The sequence below is a fragment of the Zalophus californianus genome, chromosome X (assembly GCF_009762305.2).
Source record: "Zalophus californianus isolate mZalCal1 chromosome X, mZalCal1.pri.v2, whole genome shotgun sequence".
Lineage (NCBI taxonomy): Eukaryota > Metazoa > Chordata > Mammalia > Carnivora > Otariidae > Zalophus > Zalophus californianus.
In genome coordinates this window covers 20,943,583-20,962,827 of record NC_045612.1, presented here as the reverse complement: position 1 = coordinate 20,962,827, position 19,245 = coordinate 20,943,583, and the positions used below count along the sequence as shown (strand labels likewise).

The 19,245-nt window shown below is 40.8% G+C and overlaps 1 protein-coding gene across 2 annotated transcripts in view; it reads right to left on the bottom strand.

Moving 5' to 3' along the window:
- The window catches only part of AIFM1 (apoptosis inducing factor mitochondria associated 1), a 33,393-nt gene that overhangs the window by 13,748 nt on the left and 400 nt on the right, over positions 1-19,245 (bottom strand). For both annotated transcript variants that reach the window (XM_027607874.2, XM_027607872.2), the window contains exons 2-6: positions 12,244-12,386; positions 5,463-5,562; positions 4,042-4,166; positions 3,787-3,917; positions 2,296-2,386 (exon numbers count right to left, since the gene is read on the bottom strand). In XM_027607874.2, coding sequence (XP_027463675.1) covers positions 2,296-2,386; positions 3,787-3,917; positions 4,042-4,166; positions 5,463-5,562; positions 12,244-12,386 — 590 coding nt within the window. The remainder of the gene's footprint in view (positions 1-2,295; positions 2,387-3,786; positions 3,918-4,041; positions 4,167-5,462; positions 5,563-12,243; positions 12,387-19,245) is intronic.

The window sequence follows — 19,245 nt, the reverse complement described above, 5'->3', positions numbered from 1 at the left end:
TTACACATACGTGGATGATTCCTGAATCTCTATCCGCGCCCAGACCCCCCCACTGAGCGTCACAGTCACATATCCATCTGCCCACAGGCCATCTCCACAAATATATTCCGTTTCGCAGGGAACAATCCAAAACTAAATGTTCTTTCCCCCTTAAGCTAGGTCTTCCTCTTGTAGCATCTCTCTTACCCGGGGCTACACCACCACCTACTACACCAGCTGGAAATCAGAAAGGCATCTTTGCCTCCTCCCTCTCCCTCATGGCCCACCTTCAATCTATCCCCAAGCGCCATCGAGGCTGCCTTCTAAGCATGTCTCCAGTCTTGTCTCCCACTGTCACCTCTCTATCAGAAGCTATACAACAGTGTTATTAAGAGCTTGGGCTCTGGAGTCAGAATTCTGGAGTCAGACAGATATGGGCTCAAATTCTGTCTTCACCACTTATTCGCTATTTGATCTTAGGCCAGTTAGTTGACTTTTTTTTTTTTTTTTTTTAAGTAGGCTCCATGCCCAATGTGGGGCCTGAACTCACGACCCTGAGATCACAACCTGGGCTGAGGTCAAGAGTTGGACACTTAACTAACTGAGCCACCCAGGTGCCCCACAGTTGACCTCTTTTTAATCTCACTTTCTTTCTCTATAAAATGACAATAATAATAATACCTAGCTGGTAAGATTCTCATGAGAACATGAGATAATACCTGTAAAGCACTTCAGAACTGGGCTTACCGCCACCGCTACTACTACCCCATCACCACGGCCGTCACGGCTGCCACTGCCCTAGTTTGCTGCAGTGTCTTCAAAATGGTCTACCTCTAGTCTTGTCCCCCAAATCCATCCTCTTCAGAGCCAACACAGGGATTACTTAAAATTCAATCTGTTCTATATCCTTGTCTAAAATGTAAGAGCCCCCCAGTGCCCACGGGGAAAAGCTCAAGTTCTTCTATACAGCAGAGCTCTCCATGGTCAGCACCCTGTGTAACATCTCGCTCTCATCTCTTGCCATTCTTTAGCTTATGCTTTCTGCTCTGTCAGTAGCCAGCTACTTGTTTCCCTGTACCACAGCTGCTTTTTCATAACCCGTACCTTTGCTTATTCTGTTTTCTACTTGAATTCCCTTCACTGACCACGAATCTGGTGAATTCTTCTTCATTCCATAAAATTTCCCATTCTATAAGACCTCCTCCTCCAGGAAGCCTTCCCTGAAATCCCAGTAGTTCCCACAATACACTGTGCCTATCTTTCTTACTCCACATCTGTGTGTTATGATTATCTGTTCACGTTTTTGCTTAAATACTGTTAAGCCCTAGAAGGCAGAGCCTGTGTGTTATTTACACACAGAGGATACTTAATACCTAACGTCTCATTACCAGCTTTTTTTTTTTTAAAGATTTTATTTATTTATTTGACAGAGAGAGACACAGCGAGAGAGGGAACACAAGCGGGGGGAGTGGGAGAGGGAGAAGCAGCCTTCCCACGGAGCAGGGAGCCCGATGTGGGGCTTGATCCCAGGACCCTGGGATCACGACCTGAGCCGAAGGCAGCCACTTAACCGATTGAGCCACCCAGGCGCCCCTCATTACCAGCTTATCCATAAACCTATATCCACCTCCTCTGCCTATGTCTCCTTATAGAAGAAGTGGGCTTATGCCTAGCAAAGGTCAATTCTCCACTTGTGCTCTGGATCCCATCTACTCTGGACTTTGCTCCTTCTGATAACCCTTCCCTCTCCACTGGAACATTGCCATTAGTTTACAAATACACTCTAACACCTCCCATTAACAAAAATGAAATATAACATAGCAAAACAAAACCCTCCCTGGACCCCACAAATGCCCTCCAATGACTGCTCCCATTACTCAGGTACTCACCTTTGTAAAGTCTAACGATATTTCCCATGCTGACGTAATGCCTAAATTATTTTACTATCCTGAATAATATACCGCTGTCAATCTCTTGTCATCAATAAATCCCGAAGAAATGTTAGTGTGGAAAATAGGAAGACAAAGGAAGGGCAGAGGAGCAAATCTGGAGAAGGATCAGATTCAGGGTCACTGTCCCCAATGGTTTGACTTCCCTGGGGAAGTTTAGTCGACATGCTTCTCTAGGCTTTGAGATTAGCGCTTCCCCCAAGAAGAAACACTGTGCAGTGAAGACTGGCAAGAGCAAGCCTAAAATGACTCGATCCTTCTTTGATGAACTACAGTGGCAGGACAGACGTAAATGGCAGTGTGAATACAAGTCACCATACTTGTGGCGCACATGGAACTTGACAAGGGAAGCGGCCTACTAGCTCACCTTCTTCCCAGTGAGGACAGCCACACCACCATTCTCAATGTGAGGCAGGTCCTGAGCAGAGACATAGAAAGAGGGTGGCTGGAAATATATGCTGTATAGAGAAGAGGGAGAAAGTGTTATAAGCACCTGGAACTGCCATCAACTTCCCCCAGAGCTTTAGTAAAACTGTTTCAATCATGAAAACTCTCAGGAACATTTTCCAGAGTAAGTTTCCAAGTCCAATAAATCTTGGTAGTAGCTTATTTACACAGTGGTATTTTAGACTAGGGTTCTCACCTGGGGGCAATTTGGCAATGCCTAGAGGCATTTCTGGCTGTAACAGCTTAGGGGGAAGGAGGCTTCTGGTATCTAGTGGGTAGAGGCCAAGGATGCTATTAAACATCCCACAACGCACAGAACAGCCCCCACAACAAAGAATTATCCAGCCCTAAATGCCAATAGTACCAACACTGCTCTGGATTTAGGTTCATATTTAGAACAAGAAAGGGCGCCTGGGTGGCTCAGTTGGTTGAGCGTCTGACTGCTGATTTCGGCTCAGGTCATGATCTCAAGAGTGATGAGATCAAGCCCCGTGTTGGGCTCTGTGCTCAGCAGGGAGTCTGCTTGAGATTCTTTCTCTCCCTCTCCCTCTGCCCCTCCACCCACTGCACACACTCTCTCTCTCAAATAAATAAATCTTCAAAAAAAAACAACAAAAAACCCCCCAAATTAGAACAAGACCACCACCCAGGGAGCTGGTATTCACACATCCACCTGAATGAGCTGTCCAGAGTGGTGCCAGTCAATGGACAGCGAGGTCTAGCACCTGAGAGGACTTTGCCGCATTAGCTATGAGGTATTAATGAAGGGATGGCTAACATAATTGACGGTATGCATCCTGCTTGAGAATAGAACATGATAATGGGAGTGAGGGAGGTGGGTAGATCTGTAAAACTTAGTCCAGTATCAAAGGGATCACTAGTGAGAAAAAAACTAGAACCCAAAAACATGGTACTGGAATCAAGAGACCCATGGAGTCCCATAGAAGGAGAAGGCTTCTGGACCTGTCTTTCCAAGTCTTTCATGCAAACATCTTAATAATGAGGTTCTTCCTTACAGTGTTTCCACTCTATTCCCGCAATTCTGCACACCTGCTAGGGTGTCAAGGAAAACTCCAGAGAACAGTGTTTTCTCTTTTGCTTTTATGGGAGACACCTCGGCAAGTGTAATGTAAGGAAGTGACAACACAGGCCGAGATGATCTTCACGGCAGAAGTCTAACAGCAAGGTCCCGGAAATAGGTGCATTAGTCCTTCAGAGGCCAACATTACAGCTTTACTTGTTGGCAGATTGGGTAACAGAATCCAGGACTCTTGCCACGGGAACCCGTTGCCTCTACACTATGCCAAGTGTGCACCACAGCAGACTCCACACAGTCTGTGCAAACTCCTGACCAATGCCCTGTGCTTAGCTCAAGTTGCCAGTCAGGCCCACTTTACAGATGTGAACGCACCTTCTCTCTTTTCCGTTCCACTGTCTGAATCGCAGCGTCTTTGTGACATTTGGATCATCTGAAAACCACAGTTCTTTTGAAAGAGGAGGTCGCATGTATGGCAGCTCAGGATCTTCAGACACAATCAGTACCTTCAGATAGAAAATGATAGTTATCCCAGCCAAGTCATTTAAGAGGCAGATGTCAAAGTGCGGACACTGGCTAAGTACTTGCAGACTCTACCCTCCGTGCCAAGTGGAAGAGTGTGTGCCTTACCCTGGCCCCAGGATCCCGAGCCCGGATGGATCTGGCTGCAGCAAAAGCAGCGGTGCCTCCCCCGATGAGCAGGAATGGGACGTGACTTGGTACCCTGACTTGAGGAACTGGTTCTCCTTCTGGAGCTGTAAGCAACACACCAGACAGGGTCAATTTTCTTAAAATCTCAGATGACTCCTTGCCACTATTTAAAGTTTATTTATTTATTTTTTAGTAATCTCTACACCTGACATGAGGCTTGAACTCATGACTCTGACCGAGATCAAGAGTCGCAGGCTCCTCCAACTGAGCCAGCCAGCCAGCCACCTCTCCTTGCCACTATTAAAAAAAAAAAAATCACCTTGTACTTGTTTCAATCCTTTACATAAAGCTAGCAAACACTGTACCTACGTTAATCTTGACAAACTTCACAGCAGCCTGATGAACAAGAAAAGCAAGTACTTTTTCATTTCATAAGTGAAAAATACCCCCCAAAGAGGCAAATGATTTGGCCAACGTCATTCATTCATTACATCTGTCAGAACCAGAACCTAGCTTAAATAGTCTAGCTATTTCTAAAATACATCGGAAAGTATATATTAGAAAGCTTCTGCTCTTCCCACTAACTTCCTAATGATCAACAGGAAAATACCAAGTTCATTTTCACCTTTTGTTAGCAGTAAAAGGGGAAAACCCAGCAGGTCAATTGGGGATTATTATACAATGTTCAAGAAAAAGGAGGTGTTTTGAAGACAGCAATGTAAATCGCCCACCCAGAGTCGTAGGGCTTATTAAGGGATTAAAACACTTCATTCTGAAAAATCAAGCCAGTCTTGGGGATGGAAGTGACAGCTAGTGCTATATGCTTTAGGAAAACAAATATATCTTTAACAACTTGAAAACTCCAAAGACTCTAAAGGGGAACAAAACAAACCAAAAGAATTTCCTCATTGGAAAAAAAAGGCCTTCATGTCTTTTCCAACAATTATCCTCATCAAGCTTGCCTTTTGAATTTAAAGCTTGCTTTTTTATTTTTTATTTATTTTTATTTTTTAAATTTTATTTTATTATGTTAATTACCATACATTACATCATTTGTTTTTGATGTAGTGTTCCATGTTTCACTGTTTGCGTATAACACCCAGTGCTCCATTCAATACATGCCCTCTTTAATACCCATCAACAGGCTAATAAAGCTTACCTTTTAAAGAGTCTAATATATTAAAAAAAAACAGCCACTCAAAATCCTCATTAATGACTATTCTCAAACCCAAATTCCAGTCAAATACCTTAACAAATTGCTCCCAGGTCTGGAGTAATTCCACAGTTTCTGGAAGCTTACTGTCTCACAGCATTGTCACATCTGTAAGACATCTGCAAAGCATAGCACCCAAACTGTTTTTAACTTGCCCTTCATATACTGAGTCTCAAATAATACTCACCAGGTGACGTGGCCCTTTTCTGTTTCTCTTCTGGTGTCAGCCCTAACCCTGACATTCTTTCATCATATCTTTTTTGATCATCTTTTATAGTCTTGTAGGCCTGCAGATCCAAACATGGAGAAAATTTCATCATAAAGCTAGTTCATGCCGTAAGTAGTATCATTATCTTTCAATTAAATGAGAAACTTTTGTCTACATGAAGTAAGTTCTATGTTAAAATCACTAAGGCAAAATTATTTTCTCAAAAAAATATCGGGTATGTACACACTTGGTCTAAAAATAACATAGGTACACCGATGAAAAGGTTCCAGTTTCAAATTTCCTTAGACTCTATGTAAAGAATTTTCCTTATATTTAAGTCTGAAGGTACAGCTAAAGAAAAAAAGGAAACCATTTTTTTAATTTTTTAATTTAATTTTTTTTATTTTTTAAAAGTAATCTCTATGTCCAACGTGGGGCTCAAACTCACGACCCTGAGATCAAGAGTCACATGTTTTACGACTGAGCCAGCTAGGCGCCCTGAATTACACTGATTTTAATTTTTACAAGCTTTTATAAAGAAATAAAACAAATGTGTATTCATGAATACCTGAATGACTTTCCTCTCCTCTTAAGCCGTCTTTACCATCCTTTTTTTAAATCTTTTTTTTAAAGAAAATCATTTTATACTAGACGAATAAAGGGCTAAACTTTATTAATTTTTAAAGGTTTTATTTATTTAAGAGAGAGAGAGAGAGAGCACAAGTGGGGGGAATGGCAGAGGGAGAGGGAGAAGCAGACTCCCTGCTGAGTGGGGAGCCCGATGTGGGGCTCAGTCCCAGGACCCTGAGATCATGACCTGCACTGAAGTCAGAGGCTTATAATTTCATAAGTGAAAAATACCCAGGGTTAAATTTTATAAAAGGTGTTTTGGACCATGCTTAGCTGTGGATACTAGCTGTGAAATGAAGCTATACAGTTCTGGGTAGGAAGCTGGGACATTACGTTTTCTTGGTAGACGTCCCAAGTTTTGCTGGGTACTCGGCTAATGCCCCGAAACATGACTGCCTGTATCCTAGTCTTACAGAGTAACTCATCTTTCCCTCAATAGTCTATCCTGCTTTTGACACTTAGATATTTACCAAGGGTTAAACACCTTGCTTAATCACCTATTTCAAATCTACTATCTTCTCTAGCTGTTCAATTTGAAGAAGTGTCCGTTAGCATTATGACTAGTTTTTTTTTTTTTTTTTAACGTACAGCACTGGAATTTATTGGAGATTTAAAAAAAATAGGCAAGAATGACTTGTTTTACTTTTGCTCTTTTGTACCCCAAAGGATCAACAAGACGAAAATTTAAGTAACTGATGTTAACTGAAATTCCAGGTCGTTAATTAATTGGAGGAGAAAGTAAGGACAATCAGAAGTATCATAAAACATGTTTGAAGAATATTTTTTTTGGAAGATTTCATTTATTATTTATTTGAGGGAGAGAGAGCGCACACAAACACAAGCAGGGGGAGAGGCAGAGGGAAAAGCAGGCACCCCGCGGAGCAGGCAGCCTGACGTGGGGCTCAATCCCAGGACCCTGGGATCATGACCTGAGCTGAAGGCAGATGCTTAACGGACTGAGCCACCCAGGCACCCCTGAAGAATATTTCTATGAGCCCTTTTCAGGGCAGCCCATTAGGCAGTGGGCTGTAAGGAGGAACCTGGACCCTGGACTTAACATTTAACAGCCTGGAAATATCTAACATATGGTATGAATGGGTTAGAAAATTAAGGACGGTATGTTAAAAGTGAATGGCTCTTCCTTGAATTCACCACTAAATTCATCACATTAATAAAATGAATTCAACTGACATCAATTTCAGGAAGAAAATTTTTACCTTGCCATCAGATACTATACACGAATCCAGTATTTACCCACACCTAAAAAAAAAAATTTAAGAAAGGGAATTTTACATAAAAAGATGGCTTAAAGCTGGTCAACATGAGTGAACAGAGAAATAAAGTGGGGTCATGTTTGGACGGAGAGAGATAGCCAAAGATAGCCTAGACCCAATGGCTTCACACTTGAGGGGTAGAGTAGACCAAGAAAAATCTTTTTTTTTTTTTTTAATATGGTACCATTAATGGCACTCTTTGACCTTATCTCTTGGTGCTCTTCTTGACCACATTAGCCTATTTACTGTTCTTTTTTTTTTAAGATTTTATTTATTTGACAGAGAGAGAGACACAGCGAGGGAGGGAACACAAGCAGGGGGAGTGGGAGAGGGAGAAGCAGGCCTCCCGCCGAGCAGGGAGCCCGATGCGGGGCTCGATCCCAGGACCCTGGGATCATGACCCGAGCCGAAGGCAGACGCTTAACGACTGAGCCACCCAGGCACCCGACCAAGAAAAATCTTGAGGTTTAGTGGGGAAAGGACAAAAATGAGGGTTGTCATATATTTATATACATATATATTTACGTATCTAGTTTTTAAGTAAATATTCTGATATAAAAATGTTTGCAGACATACTAAATAAAAATTTACTTTTCCCCCAAGTGTTGCTGTATTCCCAGTTTGCACAGATTTCCAATTAGTGACATGAATATGTGTCGGGTTAAGAAAAACTACAAATCTGTGAAAAATATCACTGGAGACAACTTTTCTAAACAGATTAATATGGCAGTGTTTATTTGTCTTGAAGAAATTTGAAAGGAAAAAGGTCATTTTATGAGGCAATATAATTTTACCAGTTGAACAACCAGTTGAACAAGTTGGGCAAGGGGCCCCAATACTAAATCTCATTAAATAGTCTAAAGGCTACTTAGGCTCTGCTGACAAATAACAGGACTGAGATCAGATCTGTCTACAGTCCTAGAGAAAGTCACTAGCAAGACGAGGAGGAATGCCCACATCCACACCAATCAGAGGAGTTCCTATTTGCAATCTAAGCCAAAAAAGTGCTGTTCAGATCAGTGCTTTTCAAATTGAGGTTGCAACCCATTAGTGGGCGGTAAAATCAATTTAGTAAGGTTATAATCAGCATTAAAAAAACAAATCTAAGAGAATAAAACTATCAGAGTATGTCACACCTACTAAGTATTATTTTGAATTTTGAGTTTTATGTATTTATAGTTATATAACAGGTTGTCACATAAAATGTAATTTTCTGTGAACTGTGGTGAGAAATGTAAAAACCACTGGTTTAAAGTACAGACCTCAAGGGCACCTGGGTGGCTCAGTGGGTTAAGTGTCTGCCTTCGGCTCAGGTCATGATCCCAGGGTCCTGGGATCAAGTCCTGTGTCCTACTTCCTGCTCAGTGGGGAGTCTGGTTCTCCCTCTCCCCCTCCCCCTTGCTCGTGCCCTCTCTCTCTGTCTCCCTCTCTCTTTCAAATAAGTAAATAATAATCTAGGGGCTCAGTTGGTTAAGCAGCTGCCTTTGGCTCAGGTCGTGACCCCAGGCTCCTGGGATCAAGCCCCTTGTTGGGCTCCCTGCTCAGTGGGGAGTCTGTTTGTCCCTCTCCCTCTGCTTCTACCCCCGCTTGTGCTCTCTCTCACTTACTCTCTCTCTTTCAAATAAATAAATAAAATCTTTAAAAAAAAATCCAGGGGCGCCTGGGTGGCTCAGTCGTTAAGCATCTGCCTTCGGCTCAGGTCATGATCCCAGGGTGCTGGGATCGAGCCCCATATCAGGCTCCCTGCTTGGCAGGAAGCCTGCTTCTCCCTCTCCCACTCCCCCTGCTTGTGTTCCTGCTCTTGCTATCTCTCTGTGAAATAAATAAATAAAACCTAAAAAAAAATAAATAAAGTACAGACCCGGAGCAAACATTTCAGATGTTTCCCTTGTTCTTAGTTCTGCTCTCTTAGTTTTGCGGCGGGGGGGGGGGGGTGCTGCGCAGTAAAGAGCTCCCAACTCAGTAGTCGCTAAAATAGTATTTGTACTCAAATTAGGAACACTTCCTCATGTGAGAGAGAAAAGTTATGAAGGAACTTTTGGGAGGTGATAAAGGTTAAATAAGGGGGGGGCTTAATCTGATAGGGCTGGTGCCCTTGTAAGAATGAGACTCCAGAGCTCATGCTCACTCTCTCTCTCTCTCTTCCTCGTGTGAGGACATAGGAGAAGGTGGTCAAGCCAGGGAGAGAGCTCTTACCAGAACCTGACCATGCTGACACCCTGATCTTGGACTTCTAGCGTCCAGACTGTGAGAAAATACATTTCTGTTGTTTAAGCCACCCAGTCTGTGCTATTTTGTTATGGCAGTCAGAGCAGACTAACAAACACTAAATAACTTCTAGCCACATCTCATAAAATCTGAACTCTGATTTTTAAGTTCTTGTGAGATTAAGACCAATTTCAGAGGATAAAAACCTAAGCTACCTCAGATCACATTTTAAATGACTTAAAACCCAATATAAAACTTTACAGAATAGTTCAATAGCAGTTGTAGGTAGACAAAAGCTTATCATTTAACCTGAAACCACTATAATCTAGTAGCTTTACTATTACCAGTGTTGGATAAACACAGAGGGCAATGAGGCATTTAAGTGAATGGCTTGAGAGGAACTTGTGCTTCGGAGATATTTCCAAGGAGAAAGAAAGCAACAGTGACTTGTGGCCCTGTCTTGTGGCCTGGCATCAAGAGATCTGCCTGGCCAGCTCTGTGAAGGCCATCCAACTCTGGTACAGCAACATAAACCAGAGGTTTAATAGGTTTCAGCTGTTACAAACATATCAGATGCAAACACTTTACATCTATTTTTGAATGAATGAGGTGGCACTGATGGCAAAAGTCGAGAGCTAGGAAATGGAAGAGGTAAGGCTCAGAGGGTAGTATCTAATCATGAATGAGAGGCGTTCACAAAGCAGTCTACACGAATGTGTTAGCTTGTACCACTTCAGCCACTAGTTTGACCAAATTAGAGATTACAAAAGGGACACTGCCAAATGAATTTACTTTGAAATAGAGGCTGGGGGTGGGTGGGGAGAATATTGTAATTCTGTGGCTTTTTGGACCTCCTCAGAAGCATTCAATAAAATGCCTTTTCGCAATAAAAGTAGGGTTGATTGTCTCCGACAAAACACAAAGATGGCATTTTACCTAAAATGATCCAAAACGGATGGCATTCAAGTTACTTTTACTTGCTTATTTGACGTTCACTCTTTGAGACTGTTAGGTATGCAGCACTAAAGCACAATATAATTTAGCATCCTAAAAAGAATTATGACCTTGGTAAAAGTTTCGAAGGAAGGGTTAATGATGAGGATTTAAAAATAATCATTCAATGTATGGCTTCACACATATCTGGTAGGACTTCAACAGTTTGAAAGATGAGGTTTGAGGGCTCCCTGGTGACTGACAATGTCCCTTTAATAAATACCAAGAAAGCACATGCTGTGAATATTTCGTTGTATTCTAATGGATCAAGTTTTCATTAGTGCCATGGTCTCACCCACCCTACCCCGAAATATATTTTAGTGTAAGCATCTTACATAATAAACTCCTGCCCCAGTGACTGTTGCTCCTACAATTAAGAAGTATACTAGGCTGCTGCCATCTTTCCCAGAAGCACCTGCAGACGCTAGTGATCTAGAAGGGGATCCTAGGTGATGACACTGCACAACTGTAGGTAAAGATAAGGCCAAGAAAGAAACAAAAGGAAATAGAAAAAGCACTAAGTATTAATGAAGAAACATTCAACACAAAGGCAGGGAAGCATTTTTGGTTACCCTGTGCTACAAAAGAAAAAAGTGCTGCTCCAGGACTGGAGGAGGCTGTGTACTTCCTCAGAGTCGGTTAGTGGACAGAGCTCACCTACTTCTTACTCTGGGTTCATTCATACCTGGCGAAAACTGTCTCTGCGCATTTGGGAGTCAGGTCAGGGAATGACAATCTAGGTAACTTCAAGTCATTTGCATCTCCCTGTTTTATAACCTAGTGACCAAGGAACAAAGATAATTTCACTGTCTTACCAATGTGGAAAGAACTAAAATTATAATGGCATCCAACCATTTGCTCTTGGGGAGTGAAACAGCTTCCTTCAATCAAGGGTGTTACTAGGTGTTATCTAAGTTGGTTCACTCAACCTTACATGATCCAACTTTAGACTGATCTGCTTAGTCACAGCAAACCCCGCCAAGTTAAAAAAAAAAAAAAAAAAAGCACCACAGAGTAATTCCTCTGTGACCAACTAAGCTGATCAGAGTTCATTTAAGGAGCTATAACTATGTTAATTTTACATAGCATTTACAACTGTATTTCTCACCTCACACAAATTCCATTCTAAAATTGGATACTAGGCCAACTTCTATAATTTAGTCTTTGGGTGAGATTCAGGGATAGCTTTCCTTTTAGGAACACTTAATATTTTGGATTGAAAGCTGTTATTGTTGTTTAATGTCTATCCCAAGCTGAGGAAAAAATAAAGTATTTGACAAATGGGGCAAAATCAAATATTGTGCTAAGGAGCTGCAATGAATTCTCACCTATTCACAGATTAGTGTGTCATATCCAAGAGAAAAGGTACAATTTGGCGGATTAGTCAAATCTAAGAAAACACAGTGGCTTTCAAGTAATGAGTAAAAAGACAAGTGAAAAGAACAAAGCTAATCGACAGGAGATTAAATTTCAGTCATTCCCAAATTGGCTCTCACAGGATTATTAGACAGTAGGCACTTTAAAGAAGGCTTTTTGGAAATTTTTTCAAAAGGAGAAAGGGGAATTAGTTGCAAAAGTTTTAAAGCAGAGTAGTACTCAGTCTACTAATGGGAGCTGTTTGGCAGCTTCTTTACACAAGCTGCTTTTCTACTTACATATGCACCAGCTCCTATTGTTGATAAGCCCACAATAAGGACTAACACAGAATTATCGATTTTGCCCCCTGATGCACCAGAGCTAGCCATTTGTCTTGTCATCTGGAGATCTAGAGGAACATGCCATCGCTGGAACAAGTTGCCTAAGGAACACAATTTATTAAGACACACACACATACAAAAATAAAATAGTTAATACATGTTTATGACTAGAGATCATTGCATTGTACAAGTAAAGACTTACTGCCCCTTGGGGTGCATGATGTTCACTTTAAAATGACCAAGAAAAAAAAATAATCAAAACTGTACAAATAGGGCGCCTGGGTGGCTCAGTTGGTTAAGCGACTGCCTTCGGCTCAGGTCATGATCCTGGAGTCCCGGGATCGAGTCCCGCATCGGGCTCCCTGCTCGGCAGGGAGTCTGCCTCTCCCTCTGACCCTCTTCCCTCTCGTGCTATCTCTCATTCTCTCTCTCTCAAATAAATAAAATCTTTTAAAAAAAACTGTACAAATATTGCAGATATCAGAATCCACACACTTAAATTGTTGCGAGTTTTTAATAAGAGTATAATTCAATGCTGCCCAGGGGGAGGAAATTACAGCTTCCCAGAAAAGATAATGAAAAACAAATGGGCACTTCATCAAAAACACTTCTCTCTTCACATCCTCACTGTAAACAAAGTAAACACAGAGAGATGGCTGAATAGATACAAAAAGTTAAATACAGACTACCTGGGGGCATTATAACCACCACCTAAAGGGTAATTTAAATGGCTGGCTCAAACCTTGCACAAAATAATAAAACCCTGCAACACAGTCCTTGAAGACAGAAATGTTAAAGCACAAAATAAAATTTTAAGTTGATTTATCTTTTCCAAAGAACTAAAGAATTTCAGTCTATAAAATATTTTTTAATGACGAAACTTAAAATATCAACTACTTGGCTCTTAGTCCTCCAAAATAATACAAATATTATGTTGATGTAAATCTCTGTACATCCATGTAATGATCTGACGATTAGAACAAGTCTCAACACACGGAAATGAAGGAAGGTCTCAGTACTACCTTCTCTGCTCATGTTGACTACTGACCTAGAGCAGGGGTTTGCAAACTCTTCTGTAAAGGACCAGATAGTAAATATTTTCAGCTTTTCAGGCCATATCGTCTCTGCTGATGTTGCACAAAAGCAGCCACAGACAACGTATGAATGAATGGGCACGACCGTTTTTCTTTCTTTTTTTTTTTTTTTAAAGCTTTTATTTATTTATTTGACAGAGAGAGACACAGCGAGAGAGGGAACTCAAGCAGGGGGAGCGGGGGAGGGAGAAGCAGGCTTCCCGCGGAGCAGGGAGCCCGATGCGGGGCTTGATCCCAGGACCCTGGGATCATGACCTGAGCCAAAGGCAGATGCTTAATGACTGAGCCACCCAGGAGTCCCATGGCCGTTTTCTAATAAAACTTTATGGGCACTAAAATGTGAAGTTTAAATAATTTTCATGTGTCACAAAATAGTTATTTTTAATTTTTTTCATCCATTTAAAAAAATGTAAAAACCAATCTTAGCTCAAGGGCATGCATACAAAAGCATGTGGGTTTGGCCTGTGGGCTGCAATTTGCCAATCCTGATCTAGGGCAGTGGTTCTAAAACTTGAACGTGCATCAGAATCCTCTGGAGTGTTTGTTAGAACACAGATGGCCAGACCCACCCCCAGAGTTTCTGAGTTAGGAGATCTAGAATGGGGGCCCAAGAATTTGCATTCTTAACAGGCTCCCTGGTGATGCTTATGCTGCTTTGAGAACCAACGGTCTAGAGGCAGATTCCTGGTCTGACCAGGCTTTAAAAGATTAACAGAATGGGCACTGGTAACAGCATTTCATATTAGAAATATGGAGCTTTCCCCCTTGCTTTCACAACTTCAGGGCACAGAAGAGTAAAAACAGGTCCAAACCAGGTCTGCAGTCTCTTACCTGAAATCCTCGGGAACACGGATATTCCAGAACTCAGAACTGTATGGTTTTAAGTATATAGTGTTTATACCATACAGTAAATATATTACCCAGCACAGTAAAAGGCAGCAATCCACAGTCACACACATTGTTTCCATGAAAAATTTCAAAGTGGGATGAACAAAAGGTTAATAAGCAGCCTCTCTCTCCAGTTTAGGTCAGGTGTCAGTGGCAGATGAGTTATAAAGACCTGATTTTTAGTCCTATTTTCATTTCTGAATTACAGATAAGAGACGATAAACCTACACCCTTAGAAGTGAAAATGTATTTTTCTTTACTATTTTTATTTATTACCTGCTTTAGAATCCTTTATCACCACATGAAAAAAAAATGGTTTATATTTGGAAATAACAAATCATGAAAATGAAAATGTGCAAGGGTTGGGAAGCTTATCTTGATCTGGGCAAGCTTTTGATTTTTAGAAACCCATAAAATGATCAAGCACCAGAAGTAGAGACTGACAGCTCTCAGAGCTTAGTAAATGTAACTGGATAGAAAAAATTCCACGTGGTTTAGTTCAGCGAATTTAGTTGTGTCCCCCACCTCCACCCCAAGTTTATTTACTGAAAATAAGTAGTTTAAAAAAATTCATTTATTGTCCCTCTAGAAGATCCTAAATCCAGATGCAACAACTTCGTTTTAATGTAATACTAATGTGTTTATTCTGTTTTTGCTTGCTTTTCACAGATAAAACTAAGAGTGTAGATTTGGGAAAGTTCAGCAGTTTTTGCCTTGATTTGCCAAAAAGAAAAAAAAAGACATTTAAAAGTAAATTAACTTTTTAAAAAGTAAATTAACATTTGAACTACTGTCTGAAAAGAAATGTAATATACTATTATTATCAACAAACCAAATTTTTACATACCTACCAAGTGACTTTAGTTTTGTAAGAGGTGGTAAGTGTTGTATGGATGTTTCTATCCCGCCCCCAGCCCCAGTTTTCTTTTACCCATAAAATTACTCCCACACCTTTCCCCCATAGCTTCAAGATTTTAGGAAACTTCATACCATGGCTAAACATGCCTTTTCACTTGTCTTGCTAAGGTGAGAAGACAACTTACTCCTTGACTTCTCATTACAGCAGTCTGTTTTAGATTCTCCTTTAGATTTTCCACAATCAGACCACACAGAGAGGTAGCACTTCCTTCCTCACACTTGGGATTCAATTTTTTTTTCAATTTGATACATTTATATTACGATTTCCACTGTAGCAATAATTAGCACCTCTATCACATAATTATCATTTTTTTTAAAGATTTTATTATTTATTTGACAGAGGGAGACACAGCAAGAGAGGGAACACAAGCAGGGGGAGGACAGAGGAGGGGCAGAGGGAGAGGGAGAAGCCGACTCCCCACTGAGCAGGGAGCCCGATGTGGGGCTCGATCCTAGGACCCAGGGATCATGACCTGAGCCGAAGGCAGACGCTTAGTGACTGAACCACCCAGGCGCCCCATTATCATTTCTTTTTAGTGGCTGGAATAATTAAGATCTAGTCTCTTAGGAAGTCTGATTAGGATAAAGTATTGTTGTCTATATTCACTATATTGTTCAAGGACTCGATTCTTGAATTGTTGTTACAATTGTATTTAGTGCCTAACACATAGTAGGTGTTTGCTCGATAAATATTTGTTGGACTAATTAATGAAGGAAGGAAACAGAAATTCCTTCCAATTCTATGATAAGGACTGAACATTTGAAGAATTCTTTGCGAAGAAGTTTAACCAGATCTCATTTATTTCAGGTTGCTTAATAATAAATCAGTAACTTCAAATACTACAGACTAGCATTAGAATAGTGCCTAAACCAGCAACTTCATTTCTGTAGATTTCATAATCTCCCGTTTTTTCATACTCCCAGAAAGCCTTTTCCAGAAATACATCCACACAACTGAGGCTCCTAGGATTCTCAAATAGTTAAGAGGTCCATATGCTCTTGAGTCTTGTTTTCTGAATGTCAAACTGACTTTTCTGACATGGATAAAACACAAGACAGGACCAGCCTACATGATCTGTCCACTGTAACTAGGTATCTCTTTATAAGGAATGCAACAACTATTTCCCTTTATCAGCTCCCCAACTTTTCTTTAGCATAACCCTTGCTGTTATTTTAGACGAATCATAGTAGTAATAACTAGAGTGCAGTGAGAAAGGAACCAGAGGAAAAATGATTTAGATGACAAAAAAGCAATCTCACTCTGTTCTACAAAGTTAAGTCCTTCACAGTACTAGGGTTCAGCCACTGAGAATTTACCATGTGCCACAGACTATGCAAAGCACTGAGGACACAAAAATAGGACATAATCCCTGGTCTCAGGTAGTGTGTAGTATAGGAGGGGACAACGGCTGTCACTATTCTGAGTATCAGAAAATGGGCTTAATACAAATCACAGGAGACTCAAGGTTGCTCAGTCTGTTTAAGCCTTAAAACAGTATTTTCCAAACTTGCCTGATCATAAGAATTACATCAAGAGCCTGTTAAAATAAAAATTCCCAGGGCTCTCTCCAGGACATTCTCATTCAGTAGGTTTGGGGTCAGCTCTCCATTTGATTTACTGGACTAGGTAACTTTTGGAAACATGATCTAGAGAAATGTTACAATATGCAGCAACTCCTTTAAAATGTTAGGAAATGTCTAGAAAATACAACTTACTAACTGGATGCAGAAAAGGCTGACTTGCTACAGATTTTCTTCTGGAAAGCTTTGCCTCAGCAGAAAAAGTGGGGAAGGGCTCATCTTCTAGGCTTCGGAAAAAAAATGTCATTTGGCAGTTCCCAGGAAGTCTGGATCCTTGCCCACAAGGACTCCAGTTTCCTTTTTAAGGAGGTAAGAAGGATTCTGAATAGAGAAAAATGTTCAAACATTTGACCCTCAGGTCGGGGGTCGGTGATCAGTTTGATCACATGGGCAGCACAATGTCTGGTAACCAAATAAAATACTACAGAATAGAAAATATCTATTACCTAACCTATCTGCTACTCAGTGCCAAATGCAGACATAAAGTAGTCACTATTAATTGCCTTCAATCATTTCTGGAAAGAGGCAGAGCATCCAAATAAAGTAAGTAAACAAATAACAGCAATTAGGTTTTAAGGCAAAAGGCAGCATATAATGAAAATGAACCTGACAATGGTGACAGATGTGGATGAGATCATTTCAAGGTGGGTGTCAAGTTTGCTAACATCCTGACAAAGAACTGGAGGTGGGAGGAGAAAGGGGAAAGAGGAGGGGAAATGGCATATAAACCAAGAGCGCCTCTCTCCTATCTATGCAAAAACATAGGGCAGTTGCTGCGATGTGAAAAAGAAATCAGATTATAAGCAATTAGTAATCAAGCTACAAAACAGGGTTAATTCCTAAAATGACAGAATCATTTCTTTTTGAAATTGTAACCCCACCCCGCCCATTTCTAAAGGCATATGATGTACTGTGGTGCTTGGCCAAAGGACAAAGATTAAGTGTATGCAAAGAGATGGACGGGTATGTCAAGAAGTCAGAATACATTCTACAGCAGACTGCCTCCAAACAAAATCATGCAATGGAAAAAACCATTTTGAGTCTGTATCTTTCAGTAGTTCTAACATCACCAACCATCTTCAAATATCTAATAAATCAATTTGACTTTAAAAATCCATACTTATTTAAATGAGAACTTTTGGTTAGACTTCAGAGTGCTGGTAAAAGTTGTGAGTTGTAAGCAAAATAAGTACACAAAGTTTGAAAGGCTAGTATGGATGAAAATCTTCAGCTTACCTAAGCTTCTGTGTAAATTTCTGTACAGCTTACATAGAGCACTATCATTTCAATGCATAAAACCCATACAGATGACACCATAGACGGGATATTAATTTAAAAGCTAAGGCAGAGGTTTTTCAAGTTCCAAGAGCAATTTGTTTTAGGATATGTCCTCAGATACACAAATTAGGAAACGTTTTCTTGAGGCATAGCAACTGGGAAAACTGTTCAAATGCACATTTGCAAACACTCTAAGGGAAATATTTTCCACATTATATTTTTAAAGCACCCAGAAGGTGGTTCCACATTGGAAAGGCCTCAAGGATAACTTCTGACATTGCAAATGTGAATGTCCCCATGTGGTCATTCAAAAATAGATTAAAAAACCCCAAAACCCAGCACCTCCTACAGGTGGATAATTCATTATCCTCATTAAGTTGTGCAGTTTGAAAATAAGCAAGCTCAAGACATGCTCAGCTAAGTTCATGGATATCTCAGGCACAGTAGGCTAAAGGGGAATCGGATGCATTCTTAACCTTTTGAGGTCAAAATTTAGGAAGCATGTGGAGTTGTGACAAGTGGATTAGGGGCCTAGAGATGGCAAAGTATCCTTTGCTCTACCTATTAATTAGATACGTGACCTTGGGCAAATAATTTCACCTCTCTGTGTCTCCATTTATTATCTATAAAGTGAGTGGGTTGAACTTTACCACAAAATCCCTTCCAGCTCTAAAATCTGATGAAACAACTTCACGGAGAGCAAATACAATGCGCTCTGCAAACTGTTTCTTTGAAGCATTAAAGACCACCAAGAATTACACGGACCAGACATTTCAAATTAATTCTGGGCCGACTCTCCTGTGTCTGGCGCACAACCGACTGACTCCTTACTTGAACTGCACTGTTTCTCTTTCACTGGGCACTCGAATCTACCGGTCTCATCTGGGGTTTGGAAAGTAGAACAGGTAATATCCTCATTTACAGAAGGAACTAAGGCATCGGACTTAATGCCGTGTTTCAAGTCTCACAATGGGTAAATGACAAAGTCTACTTGACCTCATTGCTCTAAAAAGGCAGTGGTGCTCTAGAAAGGGGTGGCCGGGAGGTAGTATTGGACAATACCAAACAGCCAGCTGTTCTGTTATCCCTGAACAGCAAACCCTCCCAGGAAAAGGCCTCAAGCAGACTACTGAGTTCAAATCCCTTGAAGGTCAGGTCGGCACGGCTTGCGAAACTCATGGTTTGGATCCCGCCAATTCAA